We start from the raw sequence: 22,715 nt of genomic DNA, 5'->3' as shown, positions 1-22,715 counted from the left end.
AGCAGCTCTGAAGATGATGGAGATTAATCCTCTCCGATTCGTTAGGACTCAATTATTATGACTCTTTACTGTTTTGTGCTCTCTCAAGTTCTGCAAACAGGCTTGGCTGCCTGTCTGAAGATAGAACATTCTTGAAACCAGAGCAAAATCCCTAGTGGGTGCTTTTTAATCACTCTTGACTCCATTACGGACAGTTACTTCTTATTCCACACAGACTTTTCAGCCAGTGCCAGACCACAGACTAGACTCTAGAGAGTCTGTAAACACCAGGCGCTCAGGGCGAGTCCTCCACAGTCCAGCCCAGGGAGGACTTCTCAGCGGCAGCCGCAAGGTGCTCCTGGTGAGACCAGGGACGGGGTTGAAGAGCCAGAGAAGAGGGTTTGTCTACGCCAGTGTAATAGGCCAGTTCTTCTGGGGGACACCTGCACCCCACAGCTCCTGGCCTCTCTCGCCGATACGGAATGCTCTAGGACCAAGACACGCCACTCTGAATGTCTTCAAATCTGGTGACATCACACAGGAGTGTGGCTCTCCCGGCCCAAAGTCTGCTGAGGGCTCTAAAAGCACAGTGATGTGGCCGAGCTCAGGGGAGGTCAAGCAACGGGGGGCACCAATCCTATAAACTGTGCCCTCTTTTTCTACCTGTTTCTTTGTCTGTTCAATTAGAATGCACACCCCTTCGAACTGTTTCAATTAGATGGCCAAAATGATAGCAATCTGGAAGCTAGGAAAAAAGTTGTAGGTATTTATGTAACATTTTAGGCAGGAAAAAAAGAAAAAGAAGTCAGCCATTTCCATAGCAACAGGCATGCTGCCAGAGCTTCTGGAGACAATTCAAGAGCCAAGGAAGAAGCAGCAATGGCCGATGACTGAATTTCAGGGATTAGTAGAAGACTTTTTCCAGATTCAGGTATCCTGTTGGGGCAGGGCTGGGAGGACCCACGGAAGCTGAGCTCGGGCTCCCCGTGAGCAGGGAAGCTACATCCTGCCACTCCCTGGGGTCAAAGAAGCATGGACGTTGTTTCTTCCCACAGGCACCTGAACGGAGCCCAGCCTGAAAGCCAGAGCCTAAGGTTGTGCACTGCTCCGGCTATATAAACCCTTCCTCCAGGCCTGTCATTCACAAGCCAAGGACAGCAGAATCTGAATAATCACTTCATCCACCATGGGGCAGGGGGGATATATGGAACGATCAACATCATAAATGTCTGTGTCACTTTCACCTAAATTGACCAAATCTGACATTTTGCCATGCCTATGTTTGGTTCTCCATCTGTCTCACTAGATACGCACATTTAGAATCTCAAGGTGTTGGCCGAGTTGCTTTCTTCTGAAGGGTCCTGGTGGTTTGCTGGTGTCTGTGACACAGCTGCCCTGGTTCTCCCACGAGATGTCCTGGATTAGGCTTCCCCGTCCCCCCCATACTCCAGTACGACCACCCTTCACTGATGACATCAGCAATGACCTGATCCCCAAATGAGGGCGCCTTGTGAGGCACCGAGGGTCACGGCTTTGGCGTGTAGATTCTGCACATAAATGTGAGCAGTAATGCCAGGGAACTGGCTAGAAATATAAATTCTCTGGGGACGCCTGGGTGGCTTCGTCACTGGGTGCCTGCCTTCGGCTCGGGTCGTGATGCTGGGGTCCTGGGATCGAGCCCCATGTTGGGCTCCCTGCTCAGCGGGAGTCTGCTTCTCCCTCTCATGCCTGCTGCTCCCCCTGCTTGTGCTCTCTCTCAAATAAATGACCAAAATCTTAAAATATATATATATACATATATATGTATATAAATTCCCTAGCCCAACTCTAAATCTACTGAGCCAGAAACTTTAGACGTGGAATCTTGTGATTGACATTTTATCAAAACCTAATGATGTGCTAGTGTACAGTAGCTAACTGAACACAATTTAAAAATTTTTAAAGAATCAATAAAGGGCACTCCCGGTGATGTTCACGCCCCGTCTAGGTGGGGAACCACTGGTTTAAGCTACTCGTGTCTGATAGCCGCTCACGGTTGCTGCAAGCCCCCAGCGGATGGATGCCCAGCCCAGCGGAGCATCTCCATTCCAAGGAGGTTGAGGGCAAGTGGGGCCTGTGGCCCCAGGGGTTGACTAAGAATGGGGAGATAGTCTCTTGACCTCATGAGAGATGCTGTAATCTCAGTGGTTGGTGAGAAGGAGGCTCCGTTGTTCCCTGACCTGGTAGCCAGGAGCTCAGCTCAGTGGAAACGGTCCCTCCCCACTGTCCATGTTACTGTAGCTGCCTTGTTGGACTCTCGTCTCCCCACCGCGCATTTCAGAATGGCGTAATTGGGGTTGTCAGCTGGATGCAATCTTCAGTCCTTCCATCTGAGAAATCCTGACACTGATCTATCAGCTGGGAGAACCAGTCCTGTGCCCAAGAAGCCTGTTCTGGGAAGTGCTCATTAACAGCTAATGAAATGAGTGTAATTGAAGTGTGAGGCACTTTCTGCCAACGTGACATCAAGGATGGGCTCTGTCTTTGAATATACATCTCTGATGTTATCAAAGCACCCACCTCCCCTTGCTCTCCCTTCCCCCCTCCTGCCCCCTTCCTCCTCCTCCTCCCCTACCTCCTCCCCCTACTCCTCCTTCTTCTAAGGAAATTAAGATACACTTACTGTGACGTATAAACTAACTAGATTAGGTCCTTGCTCTTTGGTAAACATGAAAATTGGCCTTGGTTCGGATGGCTTATTGCCGCATTAACTGTTGCCAACATCTGGGAGGCGTGTTTCAAAGAAACAGAACCTCTTACATTGCCAGACAGCATCATTAGGTTCCCAACAGATGGTTCTCACCACTCGCTCGTGGGCACCTACCTTCATGACTCACTGAGAAACACAGCTGGCTTCTAATCCCGAGAAAAGCAGAGTTGAAACCCATGACCGCAGCCCTGTCCCGGGGTACCAACGTTTGTTTTCCTCAGGGTTTTTCAATGCCGGCATCCCTGGTTGGTGTTTTGGGTTGGAAGAGCCTTTGCTGGGGAGGGGCAGGCTGTCGTGTGCATTCTGGGATGCCTAGCATCATCACTGCCCTCTGTGCACGAGACAGTGGAGGAAGTGCTCTCCCAGCCTGGATAACCACGCATGTCTGGAGATGGTTCCACATGTCCCCAGGGAGGGGGATTAACCTGAGCCCTGATTGAGGACCTCTGGTTTGGCCTGAATGAAAGCAAGGGGGTCCCTCCTCCCCCAAGGATGTGCATGTCACCCTAGAGACGGGAGTTCCTCAATGAGCACACTTTGGGGTGCTTCTGGTGGCTCTCAACCAAGAGGACCTGTGATGGGCTCCCTGTGTAACATCAGGAAAAACACATGTGATAAGACAAGAATAAGAATGCAATAATAAGCTATATTTATTAGGTGCTTAACATGGGCCAAGCACAGGTTAAAATTCCATGCCGTCAAAGCCTCGCAATACCCCTACCCGTAGCTGCTATTATGCTTGTCCTCATAGAGGAACTGAGGAGGAGGAATCCGTCTGCATTGCCGAGGAGAGAACGGTGGATCTCGGACTTGGACTTGAGCCTGCGTCTCTAGAGCTTCGACCCCATCCCAATGCCACTGATGGACATCTACTGTTCCTTCCTGCCCAGCAGGTAAACCTGTTGTCTTCTAGCAGCCGTTCCTCCGTTTCCCCTTTGCCACACACTCTGCCTCTGCTCTCAGTCTACACGTCTTTAGCAAGATTAACCCAGCCCTTGTCACTGGAAGGGTAGCCGAAGGAAGGAACCCCTGTCATTTGCTGCTTTCTTCAGGGAATCTTGTCCAAAGGGATGACAACACCAGAACAAAACGCCAGAGGATGCTGGCACTTTAGGGGAATGCCGTATACGGTCATTATCTTCTCCGACGCATTGTCCTGGCAAGGGGCCCCGCCTGAGCAACAGCCGCCCTCCGGGTCTGAGTGTGCTGGTCCTTCCTTAGTGCTTTCAAGCTAAAGGGACAGAGGAAGAAAGCCCAAGGGGACACGAGATGGGCTCAAGTAGCAAGGTCAGGCCTTGGGAATAGAGGACAGAGGGGGAGGGACAACGGGACCCTCGCCATGGGGGACACGAGGTCACTGGGCTCACCTGCAGAAATGGCTGGTGCCGGGCCTGCACAGCCTGCCTCTCTCCCCTCCGACACCATGTCCTCCTCTCTGCCTTCACGTCCCCGCTCGCAGGACCCCCTCCTTTCTAAATAAAAAAGTACATCACCCTTCTGAAAGTTGAATGGAGCCCAGCTGGCCACGGAGGACTCGTAAATACAAAAAAATAGACCAAACGTGGCTAGGAAGGCAAGGAATGGGGGCTGACGCGGCAACGAGGTTCAAAGAAGCTTCCAGACAAGGAAGGGTAATGCAGTCGGAATGCTTTAGAAACAGGCAAGCCTGGTCTCCCTACCCGGGACTTTAATTCACCCAATAACTCTTGGAGTTGCAAGACGTGGATGGCCCACACTTCCCGTATTAAGGAACCCTGCGGTAATGCCATGACACCGCGCAAAATGGCAGCCGCTCAACTCTTCAGGTGGCTCCGTCTATAGAGCCTCTGACACTTGATTTCAGCTCAGGTCATGACCTCAGGATCCTGGGATCGAATCCTGCTTTGGGCTCAGTACAGAATCTGCTTGTCCCTCTTCCTCTGCCGCCGGCTCCCCCCTTCTCTCCCTCTCTAAAATAAATTTTAAAATCTTAAAAAAAAAAAAAAAATACCCCCGTATGGAGGCTTCTGGCTGGTTCCGTTGGTGGAGCGTGTGACTCTTGATCTCGGGGTCGTGAGTTCAAGCCCCAAGTTGGGTGTAGAGATTACTTAAAGATGAAAATCTTAAAAAAATGCCCCAGTATTCTGGGACACTGGAGGATCCCACACTCTCACTGTAATGATTGCTCACCCCAGCCTGTCTCCGCTCTCCAAGAATGCCCAGGTAGACGAGCCTGCCTTGTGCACAGACGGAGCTGTGATCCAGAAAGTTCAAAGAAAACGAAGATGCCTTTTATTTTATTTTTTTTTTAAATTTGTATCTTATTTTGAAAACTAAGATGACTCTTAAGTCTGTTAAAGAATGCTGCACAAAGGAGGCAGGTCCCGGTCAGGAAGGTTCTGCTTCCTTTCACTTTTCAGAGAGCTGGAGTCAATTTTATGTGTAAATGTTTTTCCCACAACAGTCGAATGTCTCACCAAAGCCGGGCTGCCTGGCAACGCAGACGTGTTGTGGGGAGCTGGGGAGGGGGCCCTGGGCAGGAAACATTATTTCTTCACTTCTTCCCAAGCAGAAAGAAAATTGTTCCTTTTCTCTGTTCCAGAAGAATACATTTAAAATGACAAGCTGAACAAAATGAAAACAAACCTTTCCTTTGGAGACATTCAACGGGGAGATGAATTTTAGGCAGAGTGTGGGGAAAACGAGACTCTAGAATTGTCTGAATGACCTCCAGATTTGCAGTCAGTGCAAACCCGACTGTGTTTTGGGGGTCTCGTCCTAATGATGGGTCCGGGACAGTCGGGTTATTCCTGCCCTGGAGGATGGATGCCTCGTTGGAACGGAAGAGCCAAATCGTCCAGGGGTGAGCCAGGGGTCCGGAAATCTACCTTTCAGGCTTTTCCATACCCTTGGACACAAAGGGGATCAAAGACAGAAAAAAAAGCTCCCCCAAATTCACCCGGCACAAAGGCGTGTTCTCCACATGGTGAAGGCTCAGAGCCCCACTGGGAGCCCTGCTCTCCCACCAGCTGGAGGGGCCGAGGGGCACACAACAGTTCAAGCTTCCCTGGACGACATGGGGTAAGGCCCCGAAAGGCACGCCTGTCCTCTCCGGTGTGGGTGGGACAGTGGGGCCTCCCCCACGGCATGTCCAAGCGCGACCTCAGAAGGTGGCCTGACTGGGAAACAGGGTCTTTGCAGAATAACTCATCCCAGATCTCCGGATGGGATCATTGCAAGGAAGGCGAGGGGATCTGAGACTCGGACGCCGGGGGCCAGAGAGGGGACAGCGTGTGAGGACAGAGGCAGGGCCGGAGCAATGCAGCCGGCAGCCGAGGCCCCAGCTGGAGGAGGAAGAGGCGAGGAAGGATCCCTCCGCCTCCAGAGGAAGCCCAGCCCAACCAGCACCCCGCCATCAGCCCTCATCTCCAGATCCGTGAGACTCCACGATTCCAATGCTTTACACCGCCCCGTTTGGGGTAGTTGGTTACAGAAGCCCGAGGGAAAAAAATACACTCTGCTCCTTTGAGCCTTGACTTAGACCAGGAGGGGCACCTCAGCCCGGGGGCACCATCCGCTCCCTGGACCTGCACGGTGATGCTGGATGGTGATTCTCTTGTCCCCCGGCGAAAATGCAGAGACTGCACCGAAAGCCCGTGTTTTTAGGGTCTCGCCAAAATCGGCAACTTGGGGGCCGGAGTCGTGGGTCCCTGGCTTCGACCCTCAGCATCACGGTTTTAAGACCCACCCACGCCGTGGCCCGGATCACGACCTCAGTAGTCCCTCCTGCGGCCCCACGCTGTCCCAGGACCCGGGGAGGTCGCGTCTTGTTTACTCGTTGGCCGGTCGACAGACACGGGGGTTGTTTCCACGTTTTGGTCACTGTGGACAGTGCTGCTGCGAACGTGTGTGTTTGTGCATTTGCGTATGTTTGGGATAAATCGAAGTGTGAGGGGGCTAGACCGTGCAGCTCCCCCGTCGGCTTCAGTCAGGACAGGCGCCCACCCATGAGGGGACAGCACCGTGCCCTCCGCCCTGGGCTGCCCGGAACCGGGTTTACCTACAAAAGGTCCACGTTGCAGAATCCTTCCAGAGGAGGGGGCAGCCAGGCCACGACCCCCAGGGGCCCTCCCTCCTCATGCATTAAGCTTCTAGGAATGAGTCCACCCACACATCGCGTCCTGCTTGGAGAAAGAACACCTCTCCCAGCACCCCTGCGTGCAAAGTCACTTCCGTTCATCGCTTTAAAAGCCTCTTCCCTGCTTCCACCCTTTATCCTTTTCATTTATTTATTGGAAGATGCTGGGAACGTGGAGAGGCTGTTAAGGGCACAGGACGTTGCATGGATTGGGTTGGGGCAGGAGCGAGGGACGCCGGTTCTTAGCAAGAATGAGCACACACCCAGCCGTCCGACTGGAGTGAGGAGCCCCGTGACGGAGCGCTGTCCGTGCCCCGGCGGAGGGTACCCGCTTTGCCCCCTTCTTCTGTGACCCTGCCCCTACAATCACGGACTCTTACAGTAGACAAAATAGTGTCCCTCCCCTGATCCCATCTCTTAGGATTTATGCCCCAAAGGCTGCATTATTGGTGCCAGCCACAAAACCTAACCAAGAAAGAGCAGAGCAGCCCTACAAACTGCTGCTCGATTGTCGGGTGTCCCCGAGGAAGCTCACAAGTCCCGGGAGAAGGAACAAACACGGAGATGGGGAGGTTCCTGTGGATGCTTCTGTGCGGGGCTGGCTGGTGCAGAGGGCAGCTGCCTCGGGGGACGGCTCGGTGGCCGGTCCTGGGCTGGTGAAATGCAGCGGGACCACTCGAGGGCCATGGGAGTCCAGACACATGGGGAATCCCCTAGACCTTCAACTAGGTGGGTAAGTCTCCCATCACACACCGCTCATGTGCTGCTCTCGCGGATGCCTTTCTGGGCACATGTACACAACCACAAAGTCCCTGGTCTTCCGAGAGACCCCGGGGAGCCCCCAGCAGATCTCCAGAACACAGGTGTCCGGGAACTCTCAGATCACGACCCTGAGCCGGGCGAGAACGTCTCCAGTGGTGACGGGGAACGGGAGGATTCATAAAGCTGCTAACCCAGATGACACAAAGCAAGGACTAACTACGGGAGACGGAATGAACGGACGGAGGGATTACAATCCCGACGACCTCGTTTAGAAACACGGCAGGTTCTTCAATACTTTCTTTTTCCATTGAAAGGACCCCTTTCCTCCTCTCTTTCGAGACATTTATAACGTGCAGCCATTTGCTAAAGCCTGTGCCTGTAAACGCAGGTTGAAAACATGTCCCCCTTTTCTCCCAACGGGATCGCTCCAGAATTCAGAAACTCGGATGAAATATTCTCATTCTTCATGACGATAAATGTATTAGAATAGACTCGATGAGAATCTGTTCTCTTTGCAAGGGGACTCCACTGGACAAGTCCGTAGCCTGGCTTCTCGGCATGAAGGCACTTTAAAGGTCTACCCGAGATTCCTTGTCATTAAACACTTTTTTAAAAAAAGATTGTATTTATTTATTTGACAGAGAGATCACAAGTAGGCAGAGAGGCAGGCAGAGAGAGAGGAAGGGAAGCAGGCTCCCTGCTGAGCAGAGAGCCCGATGCGGGGCTCGATCCCAGGACCCTGAGATCATGATCTGAGCTGAAGGCAGAGGCTTTAACCTACTTTAACCCACCCAGGCGCCCCCATCAGACACTTTTAAAGAACAGAGGTTGACCTTAGAGAGCCCCTGACACCCCTTGGCTATGACTAGACTTTTTACTAAAAAAATATCGTATCTGTGAATAGACGTAGCATCAGTATCCTTCCTACACGGACATCAGTAATCCCATTCAATGAGACTAGACTGATTTTTTTTTTTTTACAAACCAATGAGATTTACTGTGTCTGTGATAAAAATGAAATAATAAGCATTGTCTTTCAGATGGAAAACTAGGACGTGCCCATGATCAGACGCTCCCTGTGAATCGTCTCGGAGGCTTTGTGACCTTCGTGTAAACTTCAGGAAAATCACATGCAGAACATGTCCGGACAACCTTCGTGCCCGCTGCTGGGTGGGAACGCCCACGACATCATCAAAGGGTCAAACTGCCAACTGGGGGGGACCCTCTCCCCTCCATGGGGGACTGAAGGCACCAAACTCATTCCACCGAGTGAAGACGCTTCCAACTCCAGGCTAGAGAGTTAATCGACTGGCTGCTGAGAATCCACTCGGATCGTCCACCATTGCTTTCCCTACATTTCCAAAGAGATGTCTCTTATTCAACGGCGGCTAGCTCCCGTCAGACAGAGACCTGGCTTACTCCTGACTTACAGGATTGTCTCCTGAAATAAACCATTCTTGTGCACATTGGGCCCTAAATGATCTTGAGGAGAGATGGTTGCTGATACTTCGTGTTGTGGATTGACGTCAGCAGATAAAACCTGAGTCTGATTATATACACTGGAGTCGCTTCGTTGGTTAGATCTCGCTTTCTGGGAATCTACTTTTGGCCACTTATTGTCCTCAGGTCCTCTGACGGACCTCTGTGTCCTCTCAAGGGTTTGAAATGCCCCTTAATGGTCACTCATGCCTCAAATGACGCCCATCGGGATCCGACACCTTGGGGAACTCAGTGATCCAACCACTCGTGGGTCCGCACACTCAGCCCGGCTGCATTATCAGGGGTAGCGATGGGAACGCCGTACAAGCCGCTCACACTCTCAGTTCGCTAGGGGACAGACCCAAAGCAGAGAGGATGTCAAAATCACACGCAAGCCACAGAGCCCAGCCTTGAAAATTCCTTGTGCTGACAAATCCAGTTTCGTCATGCAAGCAAAGCTTAATTCAGCTTGTTTGGCAAGACAAGCGAGGCCAACCTGACCTGGGTCGTTGCTCGCTTATCCCTCGGAAAATCACGAGCAAGACTTAAATTGTTCTCCTGAGTTGATAGGAGGTCACCCCTATCCCTTTGCCTTTCATTGAAGAAAATTCTCATATTGTAAACAATGTCCCAGAAGAATAGTCAGTCCCTGCCTCTGGGCTCTGGGACCTGCCTGTTTCCTAACACATATGCAAGGACCTCCCCCGCCCCCCACAGAACTCTCAATTCTGAGCCTCATTCCAGGCTTTGCTTCCAGGGTTCCCGGCATGCAAACTTGGCCTTTTGGTGTGTTCACAATAAACTTCAGTGATTCATTGGTTTTACTACTTTTGTTTTTTTTTTTCCCCCTGAACTTTGGACACTGCAAAGTCAGCCCATTCTCGGGTGCGGAGGACCCTGAGCCACCCCCTTTGCCTTGTAGACATCAATTCTGGTTACTCAGTGATGAGGTCAAGACGCAGGAGCCTCCCCAGCTCCCTCCCCTAGTGGCCTGCGAGGTCAGGACCAGCCGAGCTAAAGTGAACATCGGTCCCAAACAGAAGAAGTCATGCAAACTCTGTCTACCGCAGAGCTTTGAAGAGGCAGGGGTCTGGGGCAAGTGCCATCCTCCACGCCCTGAAGCCTTCATGACGTCAAGGCACGTGGGGGTGGTAATGTGATTTTCTGATTGTCGGTATATTCTGGAAGCCCTTGGAATAGAAAGTCATGCCTCTGCTTGCTGTAAGAATCTAGAGGTTTATTTCAAGAAGCCTCAGTTGGGCATGAAGGGAAACATCCAGGAAAAGGAACGTCTGTGATCTAGTTTTGATAGCACGAAATCCATAAATATTTGCTGGGTCTTTGCTTCACACCATGGGGCTTACGCCCATGAGTGGACACACTTCGACGTGTCCATGAAACACATCTGGTTATGCGTTTTTCATCTGTGTTGGCGATCACGATTTCTTATTTTCTCCCATAGTTTTCCGAAATCGCTATGACTACGGAAAACAAAGCGTCAACTTTCCACACCTTGACACCTTTGAATTAAATACATGAAGTTGTGAGCCAAAAGCCAAAAGCTGCTTCCCTGGGCCCGTGGAAGACAGCATCATTTGTGAAAATGATCTTATAAAGGAGGCCTAGGCCAGGCTCCCAAATGGGCTACCGGCTCCCTATAAAAATTCCTAAAAAGTCCTGGCGGTCTCCAAATACAGCCTTGTCATTAAAGCCACTGTGCAAGGTGACAAAGGAGAATGCCTCTGCATCTCACAGGAGAGGTCTTTGAAGGCCTCCTGCAAGCCCCCCGAATTTCTCGGTAGAAAGGTCCCCACGACGGGCGAGACGGGTTTCCCTGCAGTCCACCCCACGGCCACGGCTGGAGGCCACTGCAGGCACGCAGGTCCCGTAGGCACGTGCCCTCCCATAGAATTCACTGTCTGCCTGCGTCTGTGTCCTTCCTCTTAGTGCGTATTTTATCCTCGAAACAATTCATTGAAAAGCGGACGTTATGTTTAACTAAGTTACAATTAACTATGTTCTCTGGAAAGAAATGGCAGCGGCTTCCTTCTGCCTCCCGTCGCGACCCCACGTCCCCTCCCCCCCTCCCCCAGGACTCGGGTCTGTGGTGGAACGTTCGGGAAGGCTGCAGCTGTTCTGGCCCTGCGCAACACCGACCCCGGAACCACGCCAGCATCGCCCTCTGTGCTCCAAAGTCCTTGTCATTATAAAACAAAACAAAACAAAACAGTTTTGCTCTTTAAACAAAATCACGGCGAGGCGTGGATCAATATGGCATTGAGAACAGACCTGGTGGGTATGGTTTTACGCAAGGCACGGAGTCCTTTTACTGTTAAAACAGAAGTCAGCGCTTAGGGAAGTAGTGATGGATGTTTAAATACAACCCCTCCTCGTGATAGTCAATGTTCACAGACACACTTTTATGGACCAGATGCTGTCAGAAGCAACTTACAAATAAAAAGTGGCCCTTGGGGGCTTCCTACCCCTTCAGCAGGAGGTGCCATGAGGCCATCTGATGTGGGGACAAGGGGACAGAGGTACGTGGAGGTCGGCTGAGCTGCCCACAGTCCCATAGCCAAGCAAGTACAGGAGCCAGGCTCAGAGCGGAGCCAGCCGGTGCGGGAGCTGGTCCTCACCACCGTTCCTGCCCGAGATGATGGCAAATACAGAAAACAGCCCCACCTGTCCAACGAAGCAGATCTGGGGGTTCCCCCAGCAGCTGAAGGCCCATACCTCCTGGGACCCAGGCACCCGGTGACTCACTCAAACCCGCCCCTGGTGGACCACAGAGCCCGCGTTTCCGAAAGCAAAGTTAAGGCTCAGTCCAAGTCCGAAGGAGAGAATGATGACTCGGGAAGCATGACGTGTGGCGGTGGTGCCCTCCTGGTCTTCTGCATCTACTTTCCAAAGTCAGGGCTGTGTATATTTATCGTACAATGAAATGATCGGAAGCTGAGGGTGCCGAGGGACCCAGGGAAACCGACACTCAAACCTTGCGGATCAGTGTCCCTCCCAGCCAAGGCAGGAGGAAGCAAAACCCGGACCCTCCTATCTGAACATTTGCTCTCCTGGCCCCGTTATAGGTTGACGCTTGCGTCAAGCCACCGGTGCCCTGAGGGGGAGGGCCGCCCCTCCTCTCACAGTCAGCCGGTGCCTGGCTGGCCACTGAGGCTGAGAGCGCAGATGTCACAGGAGTCCCTGCAGGGCAAAATTTGAATCCTCTGAATGATGGAGGATTTTATGACATCAGGGACCACGAAGACGTAGAAGTCCTCGATCCTACCCAGAACACACGGGTGAGCGAGGATCGGGTCCAGGGAGTCCACTTAAAAGTTGAAAGAGTGCATGACAAGGACAACAACCGGACACGCATTCTAGAAGAGCACTGTTCGAATCTGAAGGATGAAGAGACACCTTGAGAAGCACTGAAACCTTGGAGTGCATTTTGTGAAACAAACACAGACCCTTCAAAGCTGACCGTTCTTGACCCTATACAACAGAACTTAAAAAGAAATACACGATATTTCGCAGATATTTTCTCAAGCAACTCACTCAATGCATGATTCACTATTTTTTTTAATAAAGAAAACAAGGCAGAGCTGTAATCATGACCCCAGTCCTTCTGCACTAGAATGGGGGGGGCATGATTTTTTATCATCTTTATCTTTTAAACAAGTCCCAAATATTTTCTCCTTATTATGAAATCCTGGTCTGCATTTTAAGAGGATTCTCCATACATGGCTTTTCTCCAGTGTTAATAACCCTTGGAAACCAGACGCTCCCGGACCAACCTCAAAAGCGTCTCACAATGACGGAGCTGCCCTATTAGACCTTGCGAAGTCTCCTGAGTCAGCAACCGTGATGACAGGTGGGTTATTCTGTCATTTCAATTTACTTTCTGTTCTTTCTCTTTTTAGGAGAAGGAATACCGCCACATGATGTTTTTCCGTTGGACACACTCCTTTAATCGTGCTCAGGAACGGACGTTCCCCCAGCCCTGACTTGGCAACATTCAACCTCGCGAACTTTTTTTGTTAAAGGGCGCCTCCTTGCCTTTTTTCACATATACACCCGAGGTAAAAATACCATAAATGTCGTAAACCCTATGTCTCTTCTTGGGGTCTGCAAAAACAGACTCTCAATCACGCAACAAGTACCCGTGTATCTACAGAAGAATTCAAAGCTAGAGAGAAATTGCATCCCTCTCCAAGTTTAAGGACAACTCAATGTCAAAGAAAGCAAGCGAGTGAGCGAGCGAGCGAGAGAGATTCGTTTACCCTTGCTTCTTTTGGATGCGGTTTCTGGCCCCCTTCCCCCGCCCCCTAACCCATGATGTGAGAGGCATCACTTAGTGCCCATGGGCAGCTGCAGAATTGGGCTTCACTGTAAAGCCGGAGGGTCCCCCGAAGGTAGCAAGACCCCAGACGTCCAGCCCCACCGCACACGAGGCCCACGTAGGACTGCCCGGGGCCAGCCCAGGCACCTACCTCAGGATGAAGAGGTCCACAGTGGAATTGCTGGCCACGGTGACGTAGGCAGTGACCACGTCTCCTTGTTTGACCGGCCGAGAGGGCAACCAGATGACCACGTTGCTGTCCAGACGCAGCTCGCTGAGCTGGGCCATGTCCTGGGCCCGGTAGAGGCTCACAGCACCGATCCTCTGCAGGTGGGGCACGGCCTCGTCCAGCCCGTCCTTCCCCGGCCGGATGGCATTACCCTTCCGGATGTCGCCGTCTGCGCAGTCCCCGCGGGCGTCCCCGGGCTGCACGGAGTAGTAGAGCTCCACGGGGCTCCCCTCGGGCGGCCCGGGCGCCTTCTTCCTCCCGGCCACCACGCTGGGGGGCCCGAACCAGGCGGCCAGCAGCTCCAGCTCGGCCACGCACAGCCCCAGGGCCCCCTGCAGCCGGCAGCCGGCCCGCACCTCCCGGGTCTCGCGGAAGGCGAACAGGCGCAGGCAAGGCAGCCTCTCGCCGGGGCTCGGGGCCGCCCAGTCCCGGCCCAGCAGGTAGAACAGCACCTGCACTTTGGGCCGGCTCAGGTACACCTTGTCCCGCAGGATGTGCGCCTTCAGCTTCCAGTTGAGACCGAACTTACTGGTTGGACCTAGAAAGTTCGAAGTGACCATCAGCTCCAGAGGCACGACTTTCTGCACGGAGAAGGGCCCGTAGCTGGCGTTGAGGACCGGGGGCCTCTTGGCCTTGTAGGTGAAGAAGGACTCAACCCTGGTGTGCAGGCTGGAGTTGCGCATGACGTCCTGGTGGGCCTCCTTCAGGAAGAAGGAGGTCTCCGCTCCGAGGATGCGGTAGCTCACGGGCAGGAAGGGTGGCAGAGAAGAAAACCGCGGCACGTTGTCTGTGACTCCCCGGCCCTCGATCACTGCAGGGGGCAGAGAAAGAAAAGGAAAGGACAAAGACGGGGTTATTGCTGGACTCCTTGGGCAGCAGGTCCATAAGCAATTTAGAAATGAGGAGGAACATTTCAAAGCCCACGTGGCCAGAATGTCTATGGTCTCCTGGGATCAGCCAGTAGAGGACCATATGCTAGTTACACACTTGTATTAGGTTGAAGCCAAGAAAATGTAGATTTTCGTACATTCAGAATGATTCAACAGGGATGATTTCATAATGCCACCGAGCAGAAAGCTGGCAAGATACCCACGAGTGTGGAGTTGAGATGTTTATTAATAATTTGCATGAGTTTAAAGCATTTTGATGGCACGGATACATGGAGAGGAAAACAGACCAATGGAATGGATGAGTCTGTAAACAAACTCACGTGTGCCTGGAAACGAGCATGTGATAAAGACACCCCCCAAGTCATGAGTCAGAGAGAGAGTTTCTCATAAATGCTACTAGGACAAAGGGCTAGCCACTTGAATCAAAAGATACAACATTTAAAAAAAAAGATACAATTCGATCCATACCTCACACCATACACAAGAATAAAGGTCAAGTGAATCAGAGATCTACACATAAGGAAATAAAATTTTTCCAGTACTAAAAGAAGATAAGGGATGAACTCCTTTAGGAGCTGGGTGCAGGGAAACCTTTCTAATGATGACTCAAAACCCAAAGGCAATTTTAAAAAAGTGATAAACTTGCCTATGTAAAAATTTTTTAAAAGTCTTCTGCATAACAACAAATTCATTAAGTCAAAAGAACATGGTGCCCTGGGAGATACTACAAACTGCTCGCTGACACCACACGAACCAGCCTGGGGATGGGCTCTATTTGATGCATGGTATTTTAGAAGACCGCTAAGAATGGAACCATCTTGAACAACTGGGAAGTATCTGAGTTTCCAGCTTCTCTTTACACATCCGAGGACCTGGCAACCTCTAGGCGTCATGTCCGCCTGGCAGTAAGGGGAGAGGTCACTCGGCAGGCCACGGGGCTCGATTCTGTTACCTGCTTGTATCAGTGCAGGTGCATCTGAGTTGCAAAACCCCGACGGGAATCCACAGCCTGGGAGCCGTCCTTGCCCTGGAGGCTGGAACTCAGGGCTCAGACAGGCGAGAGCATCACCCCTGCCTTCCTGCCCTCCTCTGTCCAACGCAGACGTGGACAGCCGTATGACCAGCAGGCTCCTTGCCGCTCGAAGGTTCCCTTAGCTTCCTCTTACACTGTGGGAGGCTCACTGAGGACTTGCTACACGCACAGGGCAAAGAGGTTCAAGTGCCCAATGGCTGACTTTGTAAAGCCCCCCAGAGCCCACAGCCATGCCCTTGTCTTTGAAAACCAGCCCAGAAATGCAAGTGGGCCCCCATTCATCCAGCTGCCTCTCCTCCAGAAGCTCCACCCTCCCCCGCTGGCCTTCAGCCCATCTAGCATCTGGGGAGGCCTGTGTGTCTCTCCTCTGGAAGCTCCCCTAATGCTCCTCCCAGCAGGGACACTGGCTAGCAGATCAAAGCTGCCTTCCCTGGTGCTGCTGGCCAAACGGGCTTGGGTTGTCAAGATGGCTTTTCAAAGAAACAGCACCCTCCCTTGTTCTCTGCCAGAGGCTTTGTTCTGAGGCCCCCAGGAGCAAGGGTGATCCCCCTCTCTCTCTGAGGGATGTGTCTGCACGTCCATTTTAACCCTCTCCTTCCAGAACCAGGTGAAATCACCCTCCACATCCTCTGCCAACGCAGAACATCCCAGAAAGATCACTGGCTCCACGTCCATCTAAGCCACTTAGAATATTTTGTAAAAACCAAACTAAAAAGCCACATCAGATGTTTTGCTCCTGTGTTCTTGTCCCTCTCCAAAAAAAAGCTCTTACACCTTGAAGTGTGGCTATTTAGAGACTGGTTTGTTTGGGGATGGGGTCCTGAAGGAGCAGGGAAGGATGCACTCCACCATGGGAAGCACGGCCAACAAGCCTTTTCTCCGTTCTTCATTCTCCCTGTGTGCACAGATTCATTTTTGCTACTTTTGGGTCCCCCCCCCACAAAAAAAGCCTAAAATATGAATCTCTTATGTTTTAGTAAATGCTGAGCTTGTTTTCTATAAAATAAAGCTGGAGTGGGCTTGCTTTCCTGCTGTCTCCTTTCTCAGGATTCTCCCTTATTTAAGTAGGTCACTCTTTCTCCATCTCACAGAGGAAAAAGTGCCTCGGTCTTACTTTCCTGCTGAACCCGGTTCTGAGTTGTTCAGTTCATGAGAGATTTAATGTTAGGAAGAAGAGACAGACAAGGTGAAGAAAGGTTCTAGACAAGGGTCTAGAATGGTGGTTAAGGGCATGAAGCTTGTTCACGGAGGCATTGAGGGTTGACCTACTCAGCCATCATTGGATCTTGACCAAGTTCTTACCTCCTGGGAGTTTCAGTTTCCATGGATGGATGGATGGATGGATGGATGGATGGGTGGATGGGTGCATAAGTAAATAGATAAATAGGTAGATAGAGTCAGATATATGGGATATAATAGAAGTTGTATAGAGCAATTAAAAATAGCCCCAATTCTCCTTCTGTATCTACACCTTTTGCATGTGGCTCTATGGTCTTCCATTCAAGAGAAAGAGTCTATCGGCCTCCTTGAATCTATGCTGGTTGTGTGATTCATTTTGGCCAATGAATATGGCAGAGAGAATTTTAAGGGCAGTGAAAACACTATACGATACCGCAACCGTGGACATGTGTCATTATACATTTGTCCAAACCCACAGAACCGACAACACCAAGAGTGACCTGTAACGTAGACCACGGACTTTGGATACGCCGGAACTCTCTGCGCCTTCCTTTCAATTTTGCTGTGAATCTAAAACTGCTCTAAGAACATGGTCTCCAAAAAACGAGAAGCTACTGAGCGCACGCATTCCCATGATAGCAAAGAACATCTCGCTCCACGCACAAGGCTTCCAACTGAAGACAGTGTCTCCCCAACACCAGGCATTCAGACGCTACTCTCATGACATCAGCCAGATGTTTATGCATTGATAACCAATCAATGATTTTTTTATCAATAATTAATACTTTATTACATAGTTGATCCAACACCAGTGAATTAATGAATGCATGTGTTTACAGAATTGCAGCGTAAATAAAAACACAGGATCCCATGACCCCAATTGTTGCCAGTCTATGGCTCTGTGCTGGACATTTGCCATTTCTTTGTTAAATGGGGGTGGGGGGCACATTCCTGTGTGTGAGGACCTCGAGATACAGTGACACCAAAATGAAACTCCCTCCTCGATGACATTAGAATAATTTAAAGAGAATTGAGAAGGGAATTGCTTTCTCATTTGTGAGACTCGGGTGGCTTCATGCCACGTCCAGGCAGCCCCATGAGAATGGCTCCCCCAGGACCTGGCCCACTGCCACCCTTCCAGGCTGTGAGTCTGTCCATCACCTCAACTCAACTTCATCCCTTGATCCAGGGGATGATGGAAGCAGACGAGATTGCCAGCCGTGCCTGCATTTCTTTCTCTCCTGACACTTTGTCTGCTGATTGCTAGGGAATGATCTCCTTCCTGGCTGCTGGGACCCGTAGAGCCCAAATATGCCCCCTCGAATCCTCGTGGATCTGCTCACACTGTCTCTGCAGAAGATAGGATTATTTGGTCGTTTTTATTGATCTGAAACAACCACCCTGCGAAAGTGCGATGCCGGTTTCCTAAGGCCACGGGAGAGGGAACGGAGGCGCCGGGGACAGCTGGACCTTTTTATCTAGGTTCCCCATTGACGGCACGTTCATTCGCCATCTGCCCTCCTGTTTATCCATTTTCTTTATCTGTGTCGCCTGTCAGTGCTGGGGAAATTGTGTCCTCCGTCACTTGCTCACTGGAGAACTCTACAGCAGGGCTGCCGCCGGAAATTGAGTTTTTGAGATTCTTGAGATAGCGAACCTAGGAGAACGCGGTGTCACTTAGCACCCAGACAGAATAACGCTGGGGGAAGTGACCCTTTGGGCCCCTGGGACGTGTCACCTCCATCACGACGCTCACTTGTGGATGTGGTGACGGGGATGGGTTCTTAGGAGCTGGTTCTCTCTGGGCTGGGTGGTGGAGCTTGGCCAGACTGCAGAGAGGACCCCTCCAGGAGAAGGTTGGGGCCTCGGCTTGCGAGGAGCAGGGAGGCGGTCTGGGGGCGTGGGAGGGGGCTGGACTTTGCTCTGGACGCCCACGAGGGGCTTGGTAAAAATCCAAGCTCCTGCTTTCCTCTTCAACTGGAGAATGTAAAAACCAACATGTGCCTTTCAAAGACAATCAGAGGGGAGGGGTTCCCACCGTATTTGGTTCTACAGCCCGCGTTTGATTTTAAAGCATTGCTTGAGAGATTAAAAAAAAAAAAAGCACATATCCACTCATTTTACAAACAGGAAACCAAACACCTAGGAAAGTTAGTGCATTTGAACGCTACAAAAAAGAAAAAAAAATCACTGGAATCACCCAAATGCGTAAGTGGTATTGTTTTAAGCTATGCAAAGGGTCCTCAACTCAGGGCGATTTGGTCCCCGAGAGATGCCTGGTAATGTAAGGAAACCTTTCTGGTTCTCACAAGCGGGGTTGGGGGAGCTCCTGGCATCCAGAGACCGGATCCCAGGGATGCCAACAGGACAGGTCCCTACCACAAAGTCTGTCCAGTCCTAAATGTCACGAGAGCCGAGGCTGAGGAGGCCTGGTCCAACCTGATTCCCGGGCGAGGTGTTCGTAAGTGCATCCAGGGTACAGACGAGACAGAGGAAAGATTCTGGCCAAACCCTCTTCCAAGCAGGGAGGGGAAAGCTATCCTTGTGGGTTAAGGGTATTCCTGATGTCACACGAAATCCAAGGAATCCCTGCTCTACCATGTACTAAAGATTTCGTTGTTATTGTTTTTTGTTGTTGTTGTTTTGGGGTATTTTTGGGCAAATACCTTAAACTTCTGAGCTTCAACATCCTCATTTCTTTCTTTCTCTCTTTTTTTTTTTTAAAAAAGATTTTATTTATTTATTTGACAGAGAGAGAGGGTGAGAGAGGGAACATAAGCGGGGGGAGTGGGAGAGGGAGAAGCCGGCCCCCACTGAGCAAGAGCCCAAAGTGCGATTTGATCCCAGGACCCGGGGAATGCGACCTGAGCCGGAGGCAGACGCTTCACCAACCAAGCCCCACAAGGGCCCTCAGCATCCTCATAGCACCACGAAGTCCCAGAAGGCAATACGCAAAGTACCCCAGACAGAACGGGCCGAGCGCCGGGAAGGGTGCTGCTGCTCAAAATTCTTACCTTCTGAGCCCGGTTCCTCTCACCATGGTTTCAGTCGTGCTGGAAAGGTAGAGTAGCACGTTTTCAAGGCCACAGAGATGTGGAGAGGAACGGGCGCCTTCTGTGCGAGGAAAGAGTCTGGCACCAAGAGTGGCGGGCAGGCCGTTCCACGAGCCCAGGGGCCACGGGGCCACGGACACCTCCCACTGACCCACCCAGTGTCAGATCCCTCACCCCCCCACCGTCTTAGGCAGAGTCTGCCTGCCCCCATGCACCTCAAGGAAAACCCGGGTGGGATTTTCTCCCAAGTCACCGCTGCTTCCCTGAAACCCAAACCGACCCGAGTGTTCTGAGACTTTTTCCCCCTCTCCTGGTGGGTGATTTATTAACATTCTCCAGACACATGCTGTCTCTCTCTGCTAAATATGGCGCATTGTTTCTTTTTTCTTGAAACAAAAGGCACCTTGATAAATGGATTATTTGATTTCAATGCCTCTTCTGAACAACGCCTGAATATCCTTTACTGAAATTACACAGCGTGGTTTGCAATTTTGGAACAGAGAAGCTGTCCTCTAAAAGAGCCGGTACTTACCTCCCCCTCTGGGTCCCTGCCGGGAACCCCCCCCCCCTTTCTGCGGGAGAACTCCATCATCAGCCTGAGTGTGGCCCCATTGCTACCCCAGCCCCAGGAGAGCAAAAGACTTACGCTTTTCAAAGACAAACTCAGTAAAGGACCTGGAAGCGGGGACTCCATCAGCATGAGAATAGTGTCTTGAGTATGCACACACCCTGGAAATTTTTACTAGGGAGAGCCATAGATTTAAAATGCAATGTTTTACCTGCACTGCATGTATACTTCCTGAAGTCAAGTTTGGCAAGTAGCGTGGGGTCCCTGTGGGGTCCCTGTGGCTGCGGTTGGTATCCCTACCCCACACCCCCGCCGTGTACCGCTCCTCTCTGTCCCTGGGTATGACTTGGACCCCAGATCTACAGGGGGCTCCGGGCTCCAGCCAGCCTTCCCCTACGGCTTACCCTAAGGGAGGGGCTCCCCTGTGAGCTGCTGTATTGGTTCCCCATTGCTGCTGGAATAAATGACCTAAACTTCACAGTTTAAAATGATGAGAGATAATTTTTTATAGTTCTACCAGTCAAAAGTCGAGGTGAAAGTGTGGGCAAGGCTATGTTCCTTGCAGCAAGTTCAGGAGAGAGTGTGCCTGAGAGGCACAGGCAGTCTTTGGCTCCTCCGTCCTCAAAGCCCAAAAGTCAGGTCCCTCTGACCTCCTGCCTTCTTCTCATCGGGACCCCTGTGATTAAATCCCATCTCAAACCACCTCACACCAGTCAGATTGGCTAAAATTAACAAGTCAGGAAATGACAGATGCTGGTGAGGATTCGGAGAAAGGGGAACCTCCTACACTGTGGGTGGGAATGCACGCTGGTGCAGCCTCTCTGGAAAACAGCATGGAGGTTCCTCAGAAAGTTGAAAATAGAGCTACCCTATGACCCAGCAATCACAATACTGGGTATTTATCCCTAAAGATACAAATGTAGCAGCAATGTCCACAATAGCCAAACTATGGAAAGAACCTAGATGTTCCGCAACAGATGAATGGATAAAGATGTGGGATATCTATACCATGGAATACTACGCAGCCATCAAAGATGAAATCTTGCCATTTGAGACGATGTGGATGGAACTAGAGGGTATTATGCTAATGAAAATAAGTCAATCAAAGAAAGACAATTATCCTATGATCTCATTGATATGAGGAATTTGAGAAACAAGACAGAGGATCATAAGGGAAGAGAGGAAAAAATAAAACCAGATGAAATCAGAGAGGGAGACAAACTATAAGAGACTCTTAATCATAGGAAACAAAGTGAGGGTTGCTGGAGGGGAGAGGGTGGGGAGGAAGAAAGAGGTCATGGGGTGATGGGCATTAAGGAGGTCATGTGAAATCATGGGTGCTGGGTATTACGTAAGACTGATGAATCACTGACCTCTACCTCTGAAACCAGTAATACATTATATTTTAATTAATTGAATTTAAATTAAAAATGTTTAATTAAGAAATAAAAGAAAGAAATTTTTTAAAAAGAAAAATAAATAAATCCCATCTCAAATCCTCAAATTAATCACACTCGGAAAGTCCTTTTGGTCATAAAAGGTCACATATTAGTAGGTTCTAGAAGTGGGGGCTCTTCAGCCCAGCACACATGGTATTTGGGGGACCTTGGAGGCATTTCTGGTTATGGCAAGGGTTGGAGGGAGGATCCCACGGGCTGGTAGAGAGCGGGGTCCAGCTGTGTGAGACTTCCTACAGGGCAGGAGACAATCCCAATAGATGCACAAGTGTCCAGGCTGGTGTGACGTCTGGGGTCCCACTGGATACTCACAAGGGTGGGAAAACTCCTCTGCGTACCCAAGCCAATAAGCTATCTCCAACAGCTACAAAAACAGAGAGCAAGGGGCAGGAATTTCGTATATGAGTTACAACTACTGGGCCAAAATTGTACTTTGATTTGATAGAACTTTAGTGAAGAAGGGCTTCTCCTTTTGGAAAATGTCATCAGCCATGCCCAGTCAATTTGTGAATGCAAGAGATCCCAAATTTGTCCACAGCAGTGAGGATGCGTGGCTGACCCATGCATGGGACTCCAAACACAGGGCTGGTACCTGGCTCCTAACATCTGGTCTTCCTGGACATGTTTAAGATACAATTTTATTACAGATTGCTCTGCTCATGTTTTTCCTATTTAGAACAGGGCACTATGTGGATTTGTTTTTACATGTATGCATAAATAGGCTGTAAGTTTCCAAATCTAGGGGTACCTGGGTGCCTCAGTCAGTTGAGCTTCCAACTCTTGAGTTTGGCTGAGGTCATGATCACAGGGTCTTGGAATCAATCGAGCCCTGCACCAGGCTCTGTGCTCAGCGGGGAATCTGCATAGGATTCTCTTTGTCCCTC

At 50.9% G+C, this 22,715-nt stretch overlaps 1 protein-coding gene across 1 annotated transcript in view; it reads right to left on the bottom strand.

Moving 5' to 3' along the window:
* The window catches only part of TMEM132C (transmembrane protein 132C), a 290,751-nt gene that overhangs the window by 173,790 nt on the left and 94,246 nt on the right, over positions 1–22,715 (bottom strand). The window contains exon 2 of the mRNA XM_082699860.1: positions 13,574–14,462. Coding sequence (XP_082555986.1) covers positions 13,574–14,462 — 889 coding nt within the window. The remainder of the gene's footprint in view (positions 1–13,573; positions 14,463–22,715) is intronic.

This window comes from Mustela nivalis, assembly GCF_964662115.1.
Source record: "Mustela nivalis genome assembly, chromosome: 14".
NCBI classification, from domain to species: Eukaryota; Metazoa; Chordata; class Mammalia; order Carnivora; family Mustelidae; genus Mustela; species Mustela nivalis.
The sequence above is the reverse complement of the archived record's forward strand: the minus strand, read 5'-3'. Positions and strand labels throughout refer to the sequence as shown.